Here is a 17,235-nt window from a genome sequence, read left to right on the forward strand (position 1 = left end):
AAACATGATGCATCTATGCAGGTGCCGCAGGGTTGATGTGTCACACCAGCAGATGTTGCAGAGACCTGACAAGGCATATGAAAACAAAGCAAGAGAGGAAAAAATGCAGAGGCAGCAAACATGAAAAACCACTTCTTTTTCCACTTTACTTCCCACTCAATTCTGTCTGTCTTGTGTAAGTGTGTGTGTCTGTGTGATGCTCATTGTGCCTATAAGGAAGCTCTAGTCCTGGAACAGCCCCCCACCCCCCTAACCATACACTCATATAGACTAAAACACAATGCCCCACCATCTTCACCAAGCCCAGTATTTATAAGCCCCCACTCAACCCTCCCCACCTCGTCAGAGCCAGCTGACCTACTTCCTGTCTAGCCAGTCCAGCAGTGGATGACTGTAACTTCATCTTAGACCATGTGTGTGTCTGTCTATGTGTGTGTGCGCGCACGTATGTATTGCTCGGGAAGATAGGTATTGTTCGTACATGTTGAATGGACAAACCTTGCTTTGTTTAAGACTTCTCTGGAAATCATTGTTTATTTCAGCTTGTAAAACATGTTGTTCAGGTTGTGTAACTTGGTTACGGAGGAAATCACAGAAGACATTCACAACATAATATTACAAGGAAATAGCTGGAGTATAGTGTTGGGGAAAAATATTAAAATAAAAGTTTTGGCTTCCCTTAATGTAGCATTATGGTGGTAGGAAATCTCTTTTCTATTTTTTCTGTTCTATTTTGTCCACTTCCATCTTTTGACTCAAGTACTATTTTTATGAAAAATATGAAAACTTTTTTTTAGAGCTGCACCACTTCATCAAATGAAATATCTAACATAGGATTCTGCTCTTGCCAAAAACCTTTAAGCCTCTTAGTGTTTTGAAATCATCACTACTTTTAAGATAGTAGTAATCATTTGACATAATTACATATTCCGATACTCCTAAATGCACTTCTATCTAAAGGCAAACATGCGCATCTGCACATCAATGTAAGCTGCCTCTAAGTCACAGTGACAGACACTTGAAATCCTGCCTCCTAAAGAATAAGGCATCCATGGCTGAACTCCCACTCGCCTCCTCATTCCTCTTTCAGTGTTTCTCTGTCTGTTTTTTTCTACTCCTCTTCTTCTTTCAGATTTCTCTTTCCATTCTGTCTTTAATAGAGCTCGTCCCGCTGATGAAATTTTGCTAGGCGTAAACCTGAAAAGTAGCACTTATTTTCCTAAGCACTTGATTCACAATTCCTTGGAAATGTTATTCTTCTTTCAAGCAGTGCAAGGAGGTGGGCGCAGAGACATAATGCTAGGAGACAGAGCGACTGGCAGAGAGACAGGGAGGTACATTCACTCAGTCAGATAGTCAAGGTGATAGAAAAACAGGTGATGAAATTGATAGAAAAGAAATGGAATGGAGGTAGATGGATGAGTTGGTGTTAGTGGAGCAGAAACAAATAGGCGAGAAACCATGAAGCATGCAAGAGACCAGCAAAGACAGAACCGGAGACAAAAATGGCATGTGGGCACAAGCAGACGACAACTGTGCTGTGTGAGAGAGACAAAGCAAGAGGGATGTGGTTTTGTTTCTCAAAGCGGCAAACGGGTCTTTAGCTGAAGCATCCCTTACTGCTTTATGCAGTTGACTATCAGCTTGGCAGACACCTACACATTAGAAACACACGTACTGCCCAATGAAGTGAAAATACGGGTCTGCACACATAAACACAGGCTGTTTGTGTATGCCTGTCTGTTTGTGTGCACATGTGTGTGTGCGTGTTTGTGTGTATTATGGCTTACAGCACATACTGGATGAACAAAAGAACTGGCTATTGCAGCATGCAAGGCTTCAGTTGTGACTTTGAGTAGGTTACAGTGACTACAGGTAGGTTGGCACACTTGCCTCTCTCTCTTGCACACACGCGCGCACACATACACTGAGTAAATACCATGATGAACAGCAAAAGAGAGGAAATCTGGATGAATATGAGTTTGACTTAAAAGCAGTTTCTGTGTGTGGTAGAAATAGGTTAAATTCTACTCTGAATCAATTCTGATGAGGCTATAATAGGCTGGCCCACTGAAAGAAGATACACAACACCCCCTATCCAGGTCAGCAAAATCACAGCCTCAACCTCAATTCAGCATCACACACAACACCGACCTTCCTGTAACTGACTTGAATGAAGATAAGCCTTCAGATGTGCGAGCCAGCTGTAATGTTAGTTAATGTCTATATATAATCTGATCTATAATTTGACACACTGTGGCGGCCCGTCTCCCGCACATCCGCCTTTTGCAGCCTCCTCTGCTCTGTGCCGGTTGTTATTCAGGGAGCACTGTCAGGTGCAAGAGAAGGAGGAACGCGCGAGTGCACACATCAATTTTCTTACACACAGACACGCACACACACACTTTTTCTTTTTTTTCTTTAACAGAAATTAAACGTAAATTAATCTTACTCTCAAAGTAGATAGGTCGATTTCGTCCAGGCTCCGTGCTGGAGAGTCACTCGCCATGATGGAGGACACAAAAAAGCGGCTGTCTGTTGTCCGATATCCAGAAACGGTCTTAGCTGTCACGACTGTGTGGTCTCCTCTGCTGCTAGGTCTCTACTATTCCCCCTCTCTCTTGCACAGTGATGTGTCAATGGATGAGAAAATAATATCAGTCCCTTTCTCGTCAGCAGCTGGACGCTCCTCGGGCCTGGAGCGCACAGCTAGAGCGCAAACGCGTGGATGATAGAAAGCGATAGCACCGTGTACATCAACACTTGGAAGTCCATGTCTGCGGGATGTAGACCATACAGAGTAAGGTGAAGCAATACGGAGACTGATTTGTTTCTGGTACAGAAGCTGCTGTGACAGCCAGCCTGTAAATATAGAGAAGGAGGGAGGTGGGAGCCGCTTTCCCTCAGCAAACCACGCCTGTTACCGGGCGGGGTTTACTGAGGCAGCGAGGACTTCCAAACTTTTTTCTTCCTCATGTTTAATAGCAATGTCCTTGTACAAAAGAAAAGAAAAGAAAAGAAAAGAAACTGAGTGAAGATATACTTTCTGATTTTTGCTTATATTTCCCTGTGTACTTTTGATTAAATAGAACAACTATGTATATTTTCTTTCTTTCTTTATTTTTTTCCAAAAAATCGGTATATTTTAATCACAAGGTATAAGAAGACTAAATGTAACCCGGCACAACACACACACAAACACAGATAATTATTGAATCCATCAAATGCAAGTGAACTGCTGTCTGTTTATCAGGTTTCCTGTTACCTTGCAACCCCTTTCCCGAAATGCCTGAAGCGTTTTCATAAATCTGTGGAAACATGATAAACAACGAATAACATTCTCATTCCACCAAAGACAATACGAAACCTCTCTGGTCTCTGTATCCAACTCTAGGTTCCCCTGAATTTGCCTGAGGGCAAGCAAGAGACAAGAAAAACACAGTAAATGATTTATTTATTAATCAATTATTAAAAAAAAACAACGACAACAACAACGATGCTACTACTACTACTGATAATAATAATAATAATAATTATTATTATTATTATTATCATTATTATTATTATTTTATTTATATAGTACTTTTCCACAAAGTGCAAGTAGAAGCCACAGATTAAAGTTAAGTATGCCTGTTCAAACATACAGACACATTAATGGACACTAAATCAACAGTACGGTCAGACATTCATTCCAACATACACACTTCCATACACGCAAATAGTTGTAAAGTATAGCCCAAAGCAAAGAGGGAAATTAAGGGAAAGCTTATAAAAATGTGTATTCAGCAGTTGTTTTAAACAAATATCAGAATAGGTCACCTGATAGAGGCTAAGCGAGGCTGTCCCAAAGAGGACTCTGCTGCTTCTGTCAAACAAGAACCTTGGATTTTGTTTATCATTATTAACCAAACCAGCAACATAAGATGTGCCAAGATATTTTACGAGTTAGTTTAGTGTGGAGGAAGTAAAAAAGTTTCCAAGTATTTACGTTACAGAACATCGTAAAAATAGCACTGACTTCCATCCAAGTTCAGTTAGTGTAGAGTTTAATATTATTAGCACTAGGCGAGGCAAGCAAAGCCATGCCAGTAGAAAACAGATGGAAACATCAAGACATCAAAACACAAAATTCCACACTGACATACCTGTGAAAGGAACTTCCTTTTCAGGAGTTTTCATCATGCCCTTAACTGAAGAGATTTCTAAGGAAGAAAGTTTATTTGGGTTTGACGTTGATTTTTTTTTTTTTCCATAAAGTGCCAAACAAAAATAAGAACAAGGAAGGAGGGCTGTTTTCAGGAAGAAAAAATGGAAAATTAATTATTTCCCAGCTGTGTGTTTTTGGCTTTACACAATTAATTTCAAACAGATTTTATTTTAGAGAATTTAGACACTCAAGCAGATCAGAGGTTTTTTGTATTGGCTTTTCTTGTCACATTTTGGAGTACTGCCACTGAAACCATGCATGACTTCACAAAAACCTGTGTCATGTGCTTAAGAGAATTCTTAATGACACATAAACTAAATTCACGATCAGGTAGCTTTATATCCTTATGTTTCTAAACCAGCAAGCAACTAGGCCATCTCACATGCCATAACATGCAGCCAACGACATTCTACTGAATCAGGCCTCCTGAGTTTTATGGAGTGTCATTTTCCAGAGAAGGGAGGAGCGTTATGTAATCAACTGCCTTCAAATGGAAGGACAAAAAAAAAACTAAGCCTTTAGCATTCATGCTCTTTATGTTTTGCTGTTTCTTTTATGCTCCTTATGTGCTTCCTATGAAATCCCCTCGTTTGGGTTTGTTAGTACTTCTTTTGCTATAGCAGAGCTGATTGCACACATGTACAAGTGGCCAACGCCCCTGTGATTTTTCACAATAAAAAAAAACATTCGTTTAGCATATTATTCTCCACTTTCCACTATATATGTTTGCAATTTGTAATTCTCCATATAAATTTTAATGTTTGGTTCATAAAAACAGTGGGTCTTTTATACAACAGTATAGTCTTTCCTACCAGATTCCCAAATAATATAAGATGTCCTTCAGCCTAGCTTTTGCACCCAACTTTTATTCACAAAGTTAATTAAACATATTGATTACTGCAAATGCTGCTGATTTCACTGTTTCATGAGAAAAGAAATACAAGTTTGCTGTTTTCTGGGAGTTAACAGGTTCAACAGTTCTTATTTCTTATGCAAGAACCTACCTGTTTGTTCATAGTTGGAGCGAAAAGCCGTTGTTTTACTCATATTGATGTGTACTACAGATGGGAATGTAGTCACACAGGAATTATAAAAACTTATTATGCAGGAGCCTGTTATTGAAGCTGGTCTGTCAAGCCATATATCTTAGAAATGATCAAGTTTCACAGCTGTGTCTACTTTCATGTAAAAAGGAAACAAAAAGTCCAAAGATATGCGTATTTGTTAGTCATTTTAATTACATAGTTTCAAATGAACAAATAGATATCGGAAATCTTTAACTGTACAAAAAGGTTATTGTACATAAACTGAATGAAGGCAAGAGGTCCAGAGAGTTTACAGAAACAACAGCTTCAAGGTGGGTATGAAAAAGAAAAAAGTCCAAAATCATCAGTGTGAACGTGACATACATTTAAAAATAAATCTTAAAGAATGCTCGATTCTTTAAAATCCATAAATAATAAACAGGCCAGACGATAATGTCAAATTCAAAGCAGTTAAAAAAGTAAAAGTGTTTTAAGCACTTTATTTTACATCTGCCAATTTTGTGGTCCCAGTCATTTTCTCTTACATAAATGGCAATGATTCACACATTGGGAAGACAAAGGGTTCTGCCTTTTCATGACAAAACTGGAGCTCTATGCCAGGTCAAAGTAATTATGTGCTTGATTTGTAAAATACATTGCGACGCCAATGTGTCATAATTACCGGCTGTGCGATTCGTTTCTAAAGAAGTGTTTTTTTTATCTTCACATTTAGGGGATGGTGATGCTCAAACAAGACAATGTGGAAAATATTAAAAATTAAAACAAACTGGGTAACACGAGTCCATACTTTCACATTTACAAAATATATAAACTGCTCGTGGATCACCTATCGCAAGTATCTCGATAAAAGGTAATTTTACTCTGAACTGTTACATTACAATAAAAACAAAACAAAAAAATAAAGACTTTGAAATGCTGTTTTCAATCTGGAACTACACAGAAGCTGGAACGAAGCAATTTCAAAGCCTGACTTCATACGAAAGCTTTACATCCAGCTTCATCTGCATGCTTAATGACAAACATAATTGCTGTAGTTTTGCTGGGTTTCTTTTCTTACAATGTTCAAAATCCATTTTCACTCACCAAGAGGACCTTAAAGATCCTGGAGATCTTATTTTCTAATTTTGCAACTGATTTTTAGGAAGCTAGCACCATCTGCTGAACAAAGAAGAAATTTCTCTTCTCAATGGGTTCGCCGATTGTCTTAAAAAGCCACTGAATCAGGTCACAAAACATCTTCAACAACAAATAAAATGTCAGTGAGGAAGTTTTGTTTTTTTTCTCAGAGGTGCGATTGGTACAAGCATCACGGCAATCAGATTTCAGCATAGTTAGTAAACTGTGCACTGCTCTCGAAACGGTAACATTGTCTCTGTGCAGTTGGCAACAAAGTAAAGACCAAGCATAACTTCAATTTCTTACACAAACAAAATCTTCAAAACACCTCTGAGATTACATGCTTGTAAATTTAAATAATTTATCAAAAGCAGCACATACTTAACAGACAACTCTTCCGTGAGCTCATAAACAGCATACATGGCACTAATGCATGTTACGGGCATACATAACGAACTCAGTTAATCACATTTTACCATCTAATGTTTAGATTTTGTGATTTCTAAACAGAGCTGAATATCTGTTAGTGTCATAAATTGGTTATAGACTTCATCATCATGGTCCCATACAAGCTTCTGCCATCTTATGAGCCTTTTGCACAGTTCAAAGGTCTAAGCATCTAGAATTCAAGATAAAGTGATTCCCAAAACCCAGTCTTCATGTTGTCTTTCCACATATTGAATGCAGTCACACTGCTATCATAGGTGCCCGTGTTCTTCACATAATACATCCAAACACTAACATGCTATAACTACTGTCTAGTGTTTTCCAGTAGCAATAGATCTGAGAGATTTGTCATTGCTCAGCAATCGTATCAAGCAAAAAGAGAAAGTTTAATCTGACTTTCATCTCAGAAATCTATTATTCAGAAGTGATCTCTTGCAACTCCAGTACTGAACATTTATCATCATTAAACTGTAAAAAACCACCCAGAGGCTTCCCACAAGAGGCCTTCTCAAGGAACAGTCCATTTCATTTTGTGGGTAATGGGCTGAAACCCTTCATGTCCAGATCTCAGTTGGAACCATGGCTTCCTTTGTCCCAACAGAGGGCATGAGATTTTGCTCAGACAGGAAGTCCAGAGGAAATTGCACTAGGAAGCCACGGATTTTGCGCAGCTCCTCCTGAGCTCGGGCAAGATCAGTCTGGGCCAAACCTGGCTTGGACTGGTACTGCTCCAACTCCGACATATTTCTAACAAGGGATGAAGGAAGGCAGCGAAACACCTGCAACCAAACATATGCCTCATTAACTTAAGTCAAGGTTTGTGGCAGTGTATCTGAGTGGACCGTGAGATTATAGTTAACTGTTCTGTCCACGAGTTTCTCTCAGAGTGAAAGACAAACTCGTGGGCAGTTACAAAATGGGCCAAGGTAGTGCTGTGTTCAGATAAAACTTTAGCTAAAATATGGTCTGTGCTGAGTTTAAAACATGGTTTATCTCTGAATTATCTCTTTCTTAAAGGCACAAACTCAAAATGATTACCTGCCATTCACTAAACTGAATGTTTTCTTTCCACATGTGAAATTTTAATGTTCGCTCTACCTTCTCGTAAATGGTGGCGTTGCGGCCAGCTGTTGTCATCCACACCTCCTTGTAGAAACGGTCACTGATGGGGTCAGAAAGGTCAATGCTGGTGTCAGAGTGTCCTCCAAGAATAGTTCTGTTCAGAAGGGAAAGACAGATAGAAAAAATGTTTTAGTGATTACAGAAATCACTACTTATTATCGCAACTATCTAACTAGGCAGTCACAGGGCAGCAACACTTTGTATTTAGGCATGTAAGCCTGCTGAAGCTCAAAATGAACATCAGAAAGGGAAGAAAGGTCATTTATGTGACTTTAGAAGTGGGATGGTTGTTGGCACCAGCCAGGCTGTTCTGAGTATTTCAGATGTTGCTAATCTACTGGGATTATTCCATAAAACCGCATATAGGACTTACAGAGAATGGTCCAAAAAAGGGAAGATATACAGCTGACTGGCAGTTCTCTGAGGCTGTACATGCCAGAGGTCAGAGGAGTAAGGCAAGACTATTTCAAGCTGATAGCAAGGCAACCATCTCTCAGGCAACTCAAATAACCACTAGTGATAACCAAGGTATCTAGAAGAGCATCTCTGAACACACAACACATCAAACCTTGAAACAGATGGGCTACAGCAGCAGAAGACCACACCAGGTGCCTGTCCTGTCAGCTAGGAACAAGAAACTGAGGCTACAGTTCACACAGGCTCACCAAAATTGATTCATCTTGCCTTCTATCAACAACTCAAACAACTACAGGTAGTGTAGTTATCTGTGTGATATTTTCTTGCCCCTCTTTGTGCCCCGTAGTATAAACTGGGCAGTGTTTCACTGAGCCTGACGGCTTCCATGAAGACCGTTCCCCATGTCACAAAGCTGAAATCATCTCAAACGGACTTAATTATATTCAAATGGCTTCCACGGTTACCAGATCTCAATCCTATGGGATTGGAATAGGATTAAAAACAATTCTGGAAAAACTGTGTGATGTGATCATATTAATAGACCAAAATCCATGATTAATACACCCAGCACCTTGTTAAATCTATGTCAGCTCTAAAGCGAAATTGAGTCCATCCCAGTACTAGCAATGTGTTCCTAACAAGGCAGCTGGTGAGTGTATTTCTTTTGCATTCTTTCTTACTTTATTGTTTCAAAGCCACATGTACATTAGCTGTTATTTACATGTAGGCATGTAGTGGGATTTTCGGCATGATAAACAAAAATTTCAATATATAAAATGTCAAGCACTTAAAAAATAACAACATATCACAAAATAGCAATGTGCTTTTAACGTTGTCATCTCATACACACATACAAACAGACAAGCACCTGAAGCATTCGAGGCGCAGTTGAAGAGCGTAATGCCCAGCTTCATACTCCTCTCCATCCATTACTGAGGGAACCTTTTCGGAGTCTTCAACGATCACTGCCACCTCGCTGTCACGTTTACCCAGCATACTTCTGTCATTGATGTTCGCAGAGCCTGCAACAGACACACAGAGCTGGTTAAATGTAGTCTATGACTTGAGCTAACTTCTGCTGTTGGTATGTAAGCCTGTTTTTTTATTATTTTGACAGATTCAAAGTGGCGGTATCCTGCTAGGGACTGATTTACATATACTGTCATCAACAATAACTTTTCACCTTATTTACATTGATTTGTATTTACAAGAGAACAGATTTAAAGAGAGAAAAGAAGAGGAATATTAATAAGAAGACATGGAGTGCTTTTCCTTTTGTCGAAAGGGTGAGCTGCACTTTATACACCAGCAGGTGGCACAACAGAGCAACGTACCACTCCACACACATTGACACAACAGCATTATTATGCAAATTTATTAGCCATTCACATGGTGATAAAACGAGGAAATAGAACCAGATTTTTAGCATTATCACATTTTGATGGTGTCGAGCCAGAGAAGCCAGTTTCTTCAAATAGTAGCTGGTGAAAACAGCATAAGAAGAGAAAGTGACAGAAGGTGAGATGAGAGAAAGACTAACCAATGATGACTGTATTGTCGTCAGCGATGAGCATCTTGCTGTGGACGTAGATGAGCTCTGTGACGAGGCGTCCCGCTAGCTCAGCATGAGTCCGAAGTCCAGCAAAGGAGATGTAGTTCATCCACTGATCGCCCACTGGGAAATAGAAGAGATCAAAACTAGAATTTAGATAATATTAAGGCGGCGGGTGAATCTGAAAGAATATCAGAAGTTTTTTGGGTCTCAGAATACTTAATTTTATAGCTTATCTCTCAACTTACTCTCCTTTTTCAACTGGGAGATGATAGAGTACTCTCCTCTGATCATGGTTCTGAGGGGACAAGAGATTAAATCTCACCACAGCGCATGTAAACGTCACATGAGAAAATCCTAGTTTTGTGATGTGCTTTCTCATTTCCCTTCCCCCTTCCTCTTTCAATACAAAGTTCAATATAACACTCAATTCTTCTGAAAAAATCATGTGATCTACCTGTAGTTAAAGTGCATGACAGCCTGGATGGCATTCCCTCCACCAGTGGTGATGTCTCCCTCAAACCCAGGCAGCAGAGGGGTGACCACATACACACGGTATTTCTTACGCTCTCTGTACGCAAACATACATGATTTGTAGACTTAGGCCCAGAAGCATATGCATTACATTTTACATCTTCATTACAGTAAATGGACTGGTTCTTATATAGCGCTTTTCTACTCATCTGAGCACTCAAAGCGCTTTACACAACTTGTGCATTCACCCATTCACACAAGCACATTTTTCTAAGTCCTTTATAGCTAACATTCACACACATTCATACTCCGATGGATGCATCACCACCAACCTTCCGATCAGTAGATGACCTGCTCTACCACCTGAGCTACAGCCACCCTAGTACAATCAAAACCACTTCTTAATTAAACAAACAAGCTGCTTCAATAAAGGGAAGTACTTGTCTGCCCTGATGATCCTTTCAATGATGGCGTCTCCAATCTTGTTGTAGACCGTCCTGTTGTCAGCACAACTAATGAAAAACTGATTCTGAGTGAGACAGAGAAAAGAAAGGGAGGAATGACACAAACCCAAAGTGCAAAAGCAACAACAGTTATGGCTCCCAGGTTTTGATTCCCCCTAAAATAATTATAGTTTTATGTTTCTGACTTTAATTTCATGATGTGAGAAAGCATTTTGGCTGACATATAATAAAAGGAGTCATCTCTGTACTGGGAATATTAACACATTTCAGAAGAGACATGTGTTGTTTTGCATCAAAGTCAAACATCAGTGCTTTGATAATAAAGTTTGAATATCAGCTTCAAAATGCAGTATTTCTCTTTTATTTTTATATCTGACTCTCTCTGTTGTTTTACCTCTATGTAGATGTAGTGCTTGCTCTTGGCGATGACTTGGATGTAGGCATTGTGGATGGACTCCTCGTGGTATTTTATGCCTGCCGACCAGTCTGCAGATGACCGTAACACCTTTTACACACAGACACAGAGTACAAATGTGTGTGTTGATTCGTTTAATGTTTCACACATACAGTTGTGTTTAGAAGTTTACACACACTAATCATAGCTGTGGATGTCATGGGCTTGTAAAAATTGCAGATTTACAGAAGTTGGGAAGCTCTCTAAGAGCCATTTCTAAACAAAGATTCTTAGAACATCATTTCAAACAATTGCACATGTTATTCTGATGTGTCTCCACTTTGCCATTTGGAAGAACGCCCAATCTGTCACCCTTAGATGAGATGAAATTTGTTAGGATGTTGAAGAACCACCAAGACTGCCATGAACTGGAGAATGGTGGCAAGTTTTGCATCGCTATATATTGAGAGGCTGCCAACCGAGAAAGAAACTCCTGCTTTAAAATCAAAACCTTCAGGCTTAATTGAAATTTGCAGCTACCCTCATGGACAAGCCAAATGCCTTCTAGAGAAAAGTTTTTTGGTTTTATGGACAGAGCAGACAAAGATTGAGCTGTTTGACTACAATGGCAAGAGATCTGTTTGGGGGACTGCACCAATTCTGCCAAAAAGACCACTTAAATATCCAATCAGAATTATGTCAGAAGTTTATTGACAGCTATAAGTGTCTGGTAGAGGTGCAACTTGCTGAAGTGTCAGTGGGGATATATGCATATGTTTGAGTCTGTTTGTATATAGGGCTGTGCGATATGACCAAAATCTCATATCCCGATATTAAGACATCTATCATCCAATAACGATATAAATCACAAAAATTTAACATTTTCTATAAATTCTGTGAATCTCGGGCAGCTCGACTTGCGTGAAGTGTTTCTAGCTGGGCGTCGCGTACCTGGAGTCGAGTGTTTTAACTGATGCGTGAAACATTTTTAGACAGTTGTAACGGCCGCAGTTTTCTTTGTGCGTATTTATTACACAGCGTGCTGCGGGGAAAAGTCTGTTCTAACGTTTGAGTCTAAGGTTTATTTTTTAGTACCTGACGGCTCTTTTTTGCTTCTCATCCGTAAACACTCTGCATCTTTGACGTGATTCAGTTTATCTGTAAAAGTCTCAACAGGATCTTGAGCTTTATTGTGAAAGGTTTATGCGGAACAAGCGGACACACGGTGGTTTTACGTCGTTGTTGCTAACGACAACGCATAAAAACAAACGCTTGTCTGTCTGTAGTGTGGTTATATTAAATATAAGAGAAAGTGAGAACTTTAAGAAATTAATATAGCCACTACAGTGAAATAATGAAAAAATATTGCCGTAAACAGTTTATTTTGCGACACCACGAAACAAACGATAGCGTAAAATGAAACGATAGATGTTTTTATATCGTTATATCGAACAGCCCTATTTGTATACTTTTAACCCTGTGGGAATTACAAAAATCCAAAATAAATTCAAACTTGTGCAACCAAATTTTTTAAAGTCATTGAAGATGTATGTTGTACAGTAATTCCACCCGGAAAAGGAACTGTTCAAAGAAATCAAAACCCTTGAGTATCAACGCAAGACAAGCTTTGTGGTTATATAACTTTCTGGCCCATAGACAGTTGATTTTTTTTATCATTTGTTTGCATTATGTACATGTTTTGGCTTGTTTTTGTTTCAGTTTGTACTTCATATAAATATGACATTCACAATATGCTTTCTTTTATGCCTGAAATGTTGCCTTACCTGAACTTTAGCATTAACACATTCAGGAACTTGGTATCTGAGCTCATTGGTAGTGGAGTGAGATTTAGGCAGCAGGAATGGATAAGACAGGGAGCGATACTTTGGCTTCATGATCTGCAGAAAAGACATGTGTAGAATTTAGGCGGGAGACGGTAAATACAGTCTCTATAGAGGAAGCATTCTTTTTTGAATAAACAGGGGAAAAAAGTTGGTGGCATGGAAAGCCTGAGCACCACGATAAGGATTACATTATATTTTCCATCTCTCCTATGATTCAGTGAGGTTACTGTTTTATCCTGCTTTTTATGAAAGTGAGTCATGATTTGAAGTTAACACCATCTTTCCACAACTTATAATAATAATTAAAGTATTTAATTATTAACTAACAAACCACTAAAAAGTGGCTATAAATTCCCAGTTAAAGAAGTTAAATTTTAAGCTTTGCTCCTGCTCTACAACTCTTTGTGTTTTTGGCCAAAGTACACTGCGTGCCTTAGTGAAGTTCCAACGCTGAATAAAGTGTCTTGCCACATCCCGGGCAGCTCTACCATGAACCACTGAGGCAATGTCATGCCAGGGCATTCTGGAAGTGGTGTACCTGTCGATGAAGTCTGCAAAAAGAGGAACAGATCCAAAAAGGATTCTTTAGATTAAGAACTTAAAAATGTAAAAGAAAAGAATGGCTGCAAAAATATGGAGAAATATACAGTGATAAAAAATAAATAGTGAGACCAGCTGAAACAGTAAGAAGACATAACGTACAGTGAGGTCAGATATTTTAGTGGAGAGGGTTTGAGTGAAAAAAGTGGAACAAATGTTGCCAATGTGACTCAGATCGACTCTATTTAGTTTTCCAGATGATTATATGTTTCCATCAAACTGCTGGGTGTGTCCATGTGTGTGACCGACCATCAAAAGGTTTCTCCAGCTGGATCCAGTCCTTGTACACAAAGTTGCAGTAGTCCTTTCCATGCCAAAAGCGAGTGTTTCCTTGTAATTCTCCCACACCTGTCTTCAGGCTTCGTACCGAACCGCTCCCTACACATGTGCACATATATAGAAAAAATGAATCTACAGCCTTTAAAATATCGACTGCATTTGAAAGTACAACCTTTTACAACGCGCCTCTCATTCACTCACATTCACATTCTCACCCACACAAACACCCCCGCTGTCGTGAGAGGTGGCGTAACAGAGCATCTCACTGCCAAAATAGCAAAGCACAATTTTTTTCCTCTGCCTTAACATACCTGCGCTATCAACACTGCTGACACTGTCCACATGCTGCAGAGTGTGTTTGTGCCTCAGTGTGCGCAGACTGAAGCGAGCCATCCTGTTGCGACCGATTCCCTTCAGCTTAGGTAAATCCGCTGGATCACTGGGCGGTGTCCCTCGTCCATTGCTCTGAGAGACGCCATCAACAGAGGACAAGCCCTTACTGGATGGAGTGTTGGTGGAGCCAGTCTAGGAACATGAAAACAATCTATAACTGCAGTTTTTTACCTTAAACTATAAGGTTATAATGGACACAGCAGTTTTAATAGGTGCTGTTGATTCATGCTCCATTACATTGCCTAGGGGTGTTGCTAATATTTAATAGAGCCAAATAAGGTTTATAAGAAAAGGTTGAAGTCACAAGCTAGAGAGACATTTGCTTTTATGTAGATATTTGCGATCTGTTTTTTTTTTTTTTTTTTGTCCAGCCAAAAGTGGAACAATTCAAAAGGTTTCATTTGCTTTCTGGTCTGAATGGCGTTCTCCAAAGTGGAAACTGTCATCACGGGTATTAACAACACATAAAGACTTATTCTCAATGATGTAAATCATGTGAGGAGTCCAAAGTGTCAATGCAGTTGGAAAGGTGATTAAAAAAAAATAGATACTTGATATTATGAAACTTCTTGCTGGTAGCAGCTCTGTAGCTGTAATGCTGTATGAGAGTTACAGAGAATAAATATTTTATGGTCAGCAGAGCATAATGCGATTGAGTACTTGTGTATAGGAATTCAGTTCAATAAAATTAAGAGGTTGCCAGCTTGCATTGTTATACTTCATTCCCCACATGCAGCTGTGTGTAAATGGAGTACTTTTCTCAGTCTGCTCTCATCTGAACGTGTCACACTTCCCACATCCGTCAGCCGATGCTCTCTGTCGTCCCAGCGCCCGTACGCCAGGTCAATACCGCCCACAAAGGCCACTGATTGGTCAATAACTACGATCTTCTCATGATGTGCCCACAGATAGACAGAGGAGGAGACGTGATCCGGATGGCGCATCACCTGGAGCATAAACACACAGCACATATGCAGTACACTTGTATACATTGTAATATGAATAAAAATCTATTATTTTATTTATTCTCACGGTTAATCTGGTCCTGGATATGACATTGAATAATTTGGGGAATGTGGCACTGCATTGTTTATCAAACCTTAATATCATGTCACTTACCTTAATGTTCGGGTTCAGGTGCAAAAGGGTTCTTTTGCTGTAGCCTGAGTTGATGCCCAGAGCGAGCTCCACCTCTTTATACAACATTACAAAAATTCGGACTCCCTGTTGCTGTGGCAAAGGGCAAATAAATTCGGTTATTCTCCAAAAGTCTGTTTCTAATTCATCTATAAAAGCAATAGGAGCAGATAAGGATGTGGAATATGTGCACTTAAAGTCAGAAATTCCAGTAACACTAATTTCTTTGGCTATGATAAAAAGGCCTTGGATTTATACCATCTACAGATATAGACAGGATGTACTCTTATGTTCAGTTCATTATGAGAAGTTTAGTAAACATAAACCTTGTGAATACTGGGAGAAGAGCTTTATCCAACTAAAAACAGCAACTTTTCACTACAAATGGTTACATTAAAAAAAATAATTAAAAGGAAAGTACAGGGAAACATTTACACTGAGTGCTCAGTACTTGGTCTGATGTGTATTTCTTAATGAATAATGCTGGCAGTCTAATGTGTACATACTGCTTTGCGCTTGAGGATGCAGTCAAGCCTCCACCTGTTTCCTTCTACAACAGGTCTTTTAAGGAAGATCTCTGGACTCAGCCTGACAAAACAAGAGCGACAGAGAGGGATAAAATTCAACACTAAAGAAGGGCAATAAGGCAATAAGACGGGCGAACAGATGAATAAATGATGCATTCTCACTCATTAAGACAGATTAAAAGTAATGTTTGCCTTCACCAGTCAGAGCTCGCGGCACATTTCCTCATAGAGTGTGACAGACATGACATAATGATATAGTCTCATGAGTCATTCACATTGGCATCCTGAGCTTACATGTCTACAATACCATTGGCTCATATTGCACAGGGTGACACCTCATTGGTTAAGACCATAAGCCTAGTGATTACTGCTTTAGAACACAGGGATTTCAGCCACGTCCAGACAGTGGTGCATTTGGCTCTGTGGGATCATAAACTATTATATTTTAAATTACAATGTCAAGAATATTACACCTCTGTTAGCAGAGACAAATAAGTTGGAAAACTTATTTGATTTGGAAAAATGTAACAGGTCATGGGCAATTTTCTTTACCATGCAAACTAACCAAGCTAGTTGTATCTGAGATAAGATTTCCATCTTTGTAGCATACGTTTCCAGGATACTGTAACCCCCCCGGGATATAATGCAATGTAGGATGTCATACTGACTAACGTATCACAAGAGAAAGAAATAAACATTTCAGTTTTATTTTCATATATTAATTTTCATATATTTTCATCTAATTATTTATCTATCTTTTTATAGAGTGCTGGGACAGACTGGCAATCTGTCCTGGATGTTCCATGTACCAGGGTGCCTCTCACGCCATGACATGGATAAACAGATGGATTTATCTACACATATATTTCATAGCCGATAATAAAAACATAATACTTAATAATTTCTCAGGTGATGATAGACAAGACAGGGATAAAAGGGGTGGGGCAGAAGGATAAACTGATATGGAGATTGTATCTTTGTGTCACTGTATTTCTTTGCCCGAAGCAAGGAGATAATAATTAAAGGTAACAACATGTCATGGCTCTATAGTACAGAGTTGTTGGTTATAATGTAATGTTTAACTGCATTTATTACTCTCACAGGTACCAAAATATCAATCTGTTGTTTCGTTCCTTGGAAGCAGCTCAAAAAAGCCATTACTATTAATCTGTATATTATCTTTATCTAGTTCAGAGCCATCAATTGCTATGGAAAC

At 39.1% G+C, this 17,235-nt stretch overlaps 2 protein-coding genes across 12 annotated transcripts in view; both read right to left on the reverse strand.

Moving 5' to 3' along the window:
• Positions 1-2,884, reverse strand: part of tnika (TRAF2 and NCK interacting kinase a) — a 55,000-nt gene extending 52,116 nt beyond the window's left edge. For 9 of the 11 annotated variants that reach the window (XR_006054575.1, XM_005926043.3, XM_005926041.3 and 6 more), the window contains exon 1: positions 2,453-2,884. Coding sequence is in view for 10 of the 11 variants with exons in the window: in XM_005926043.3 (XP_005926105.1) it covers positions 2,453-2,509 (57 nt within the window). In the remaining variant the exon portion in view is untranslated. The remainder of the gene's footprint in view (positions 1-2,452) is intronic. The other 2 variants (XM_014334764.2, XM_014334765.2) reach the window with 1 other exon arrangement.
• Positions 2,885-5,421: 2,537 nt separating this feature from the next.
• pld1a (phospholipase D1a) overlaps positions 5,422-17,235 on the reverse strand; it is a 30,661-nt gene continuing 18,847 nt past the window's right edge. The window contains exons 12-26 of the mRNA XM_005926044.2: positions 15,999-16,080; positions 15,475-15,585; positions 15,111-15,302; positions 14,274-14,487; positions 13,933-14,061; positions 13,516-13,634; positions 13,024-13,137; positions 11,240-11,350; positions 10,822-10,910; positions 10,365-10,478; positions 10,156-10,205; positions 9,896-10,030; positions 9,224-9,377; positions 7,915-8,032; positions 5,422-7,595 (exon numbers count right to left, since the gene is read on the reverse strand). Coding sequence (XP_005926106.1) covers positions 7,371-7,595; positions 7,915-8,032; positions 9,224-9,377; positions 9,896-10,030; positions 10,156-10,205; positions 10,365-10,478; positions 10,822-10,910; positions 11,240-11,350; positions 13,024-13,137; positions 13,516-13,634; positions 13,933-14,061; positions 14,274-14,487; positions 15,111-15,302; positions 15,475-15,585; positions 15,999-16,080 — 1,957 coding nt within the window. The 3' untranslated portion in view covers positions 5,422-7,370. The remainder of the gene's footprint in view (positions 7,596-7,914; positions 8,033-9,223; positions 9,378-9,895; positions 10,031-10,155; positions 10,206-10,364; positions 10,479-10,821; positions 10,911-11,239; positions 11,351-13,023; positions 13,138-13,515; positions 13,635-13,932; positions 14,062-14,273; positions 14,488-15,110; positions 15,303-15,474; positions 15,586-15,998; positions 16,081-17,235) is intronic.

The sequence above is a fragment of the Haplochromis burtoni genome, unplaced genomic scaffold (assembly GCF_018398535.1).
Source record: "Haplochromis burtoni strain Fernald_Lab_line unplaced genomic scaffold, NCSU_Asbu1 Contig_85, whole genome shotgun sequence".
Taxonomy (NCBI): Eukaryota; Metazoa; Chordata; class Actinopteri; order Cichliformes; family Cichlidae; genus Haplochromis; species Haplochromis burtoni.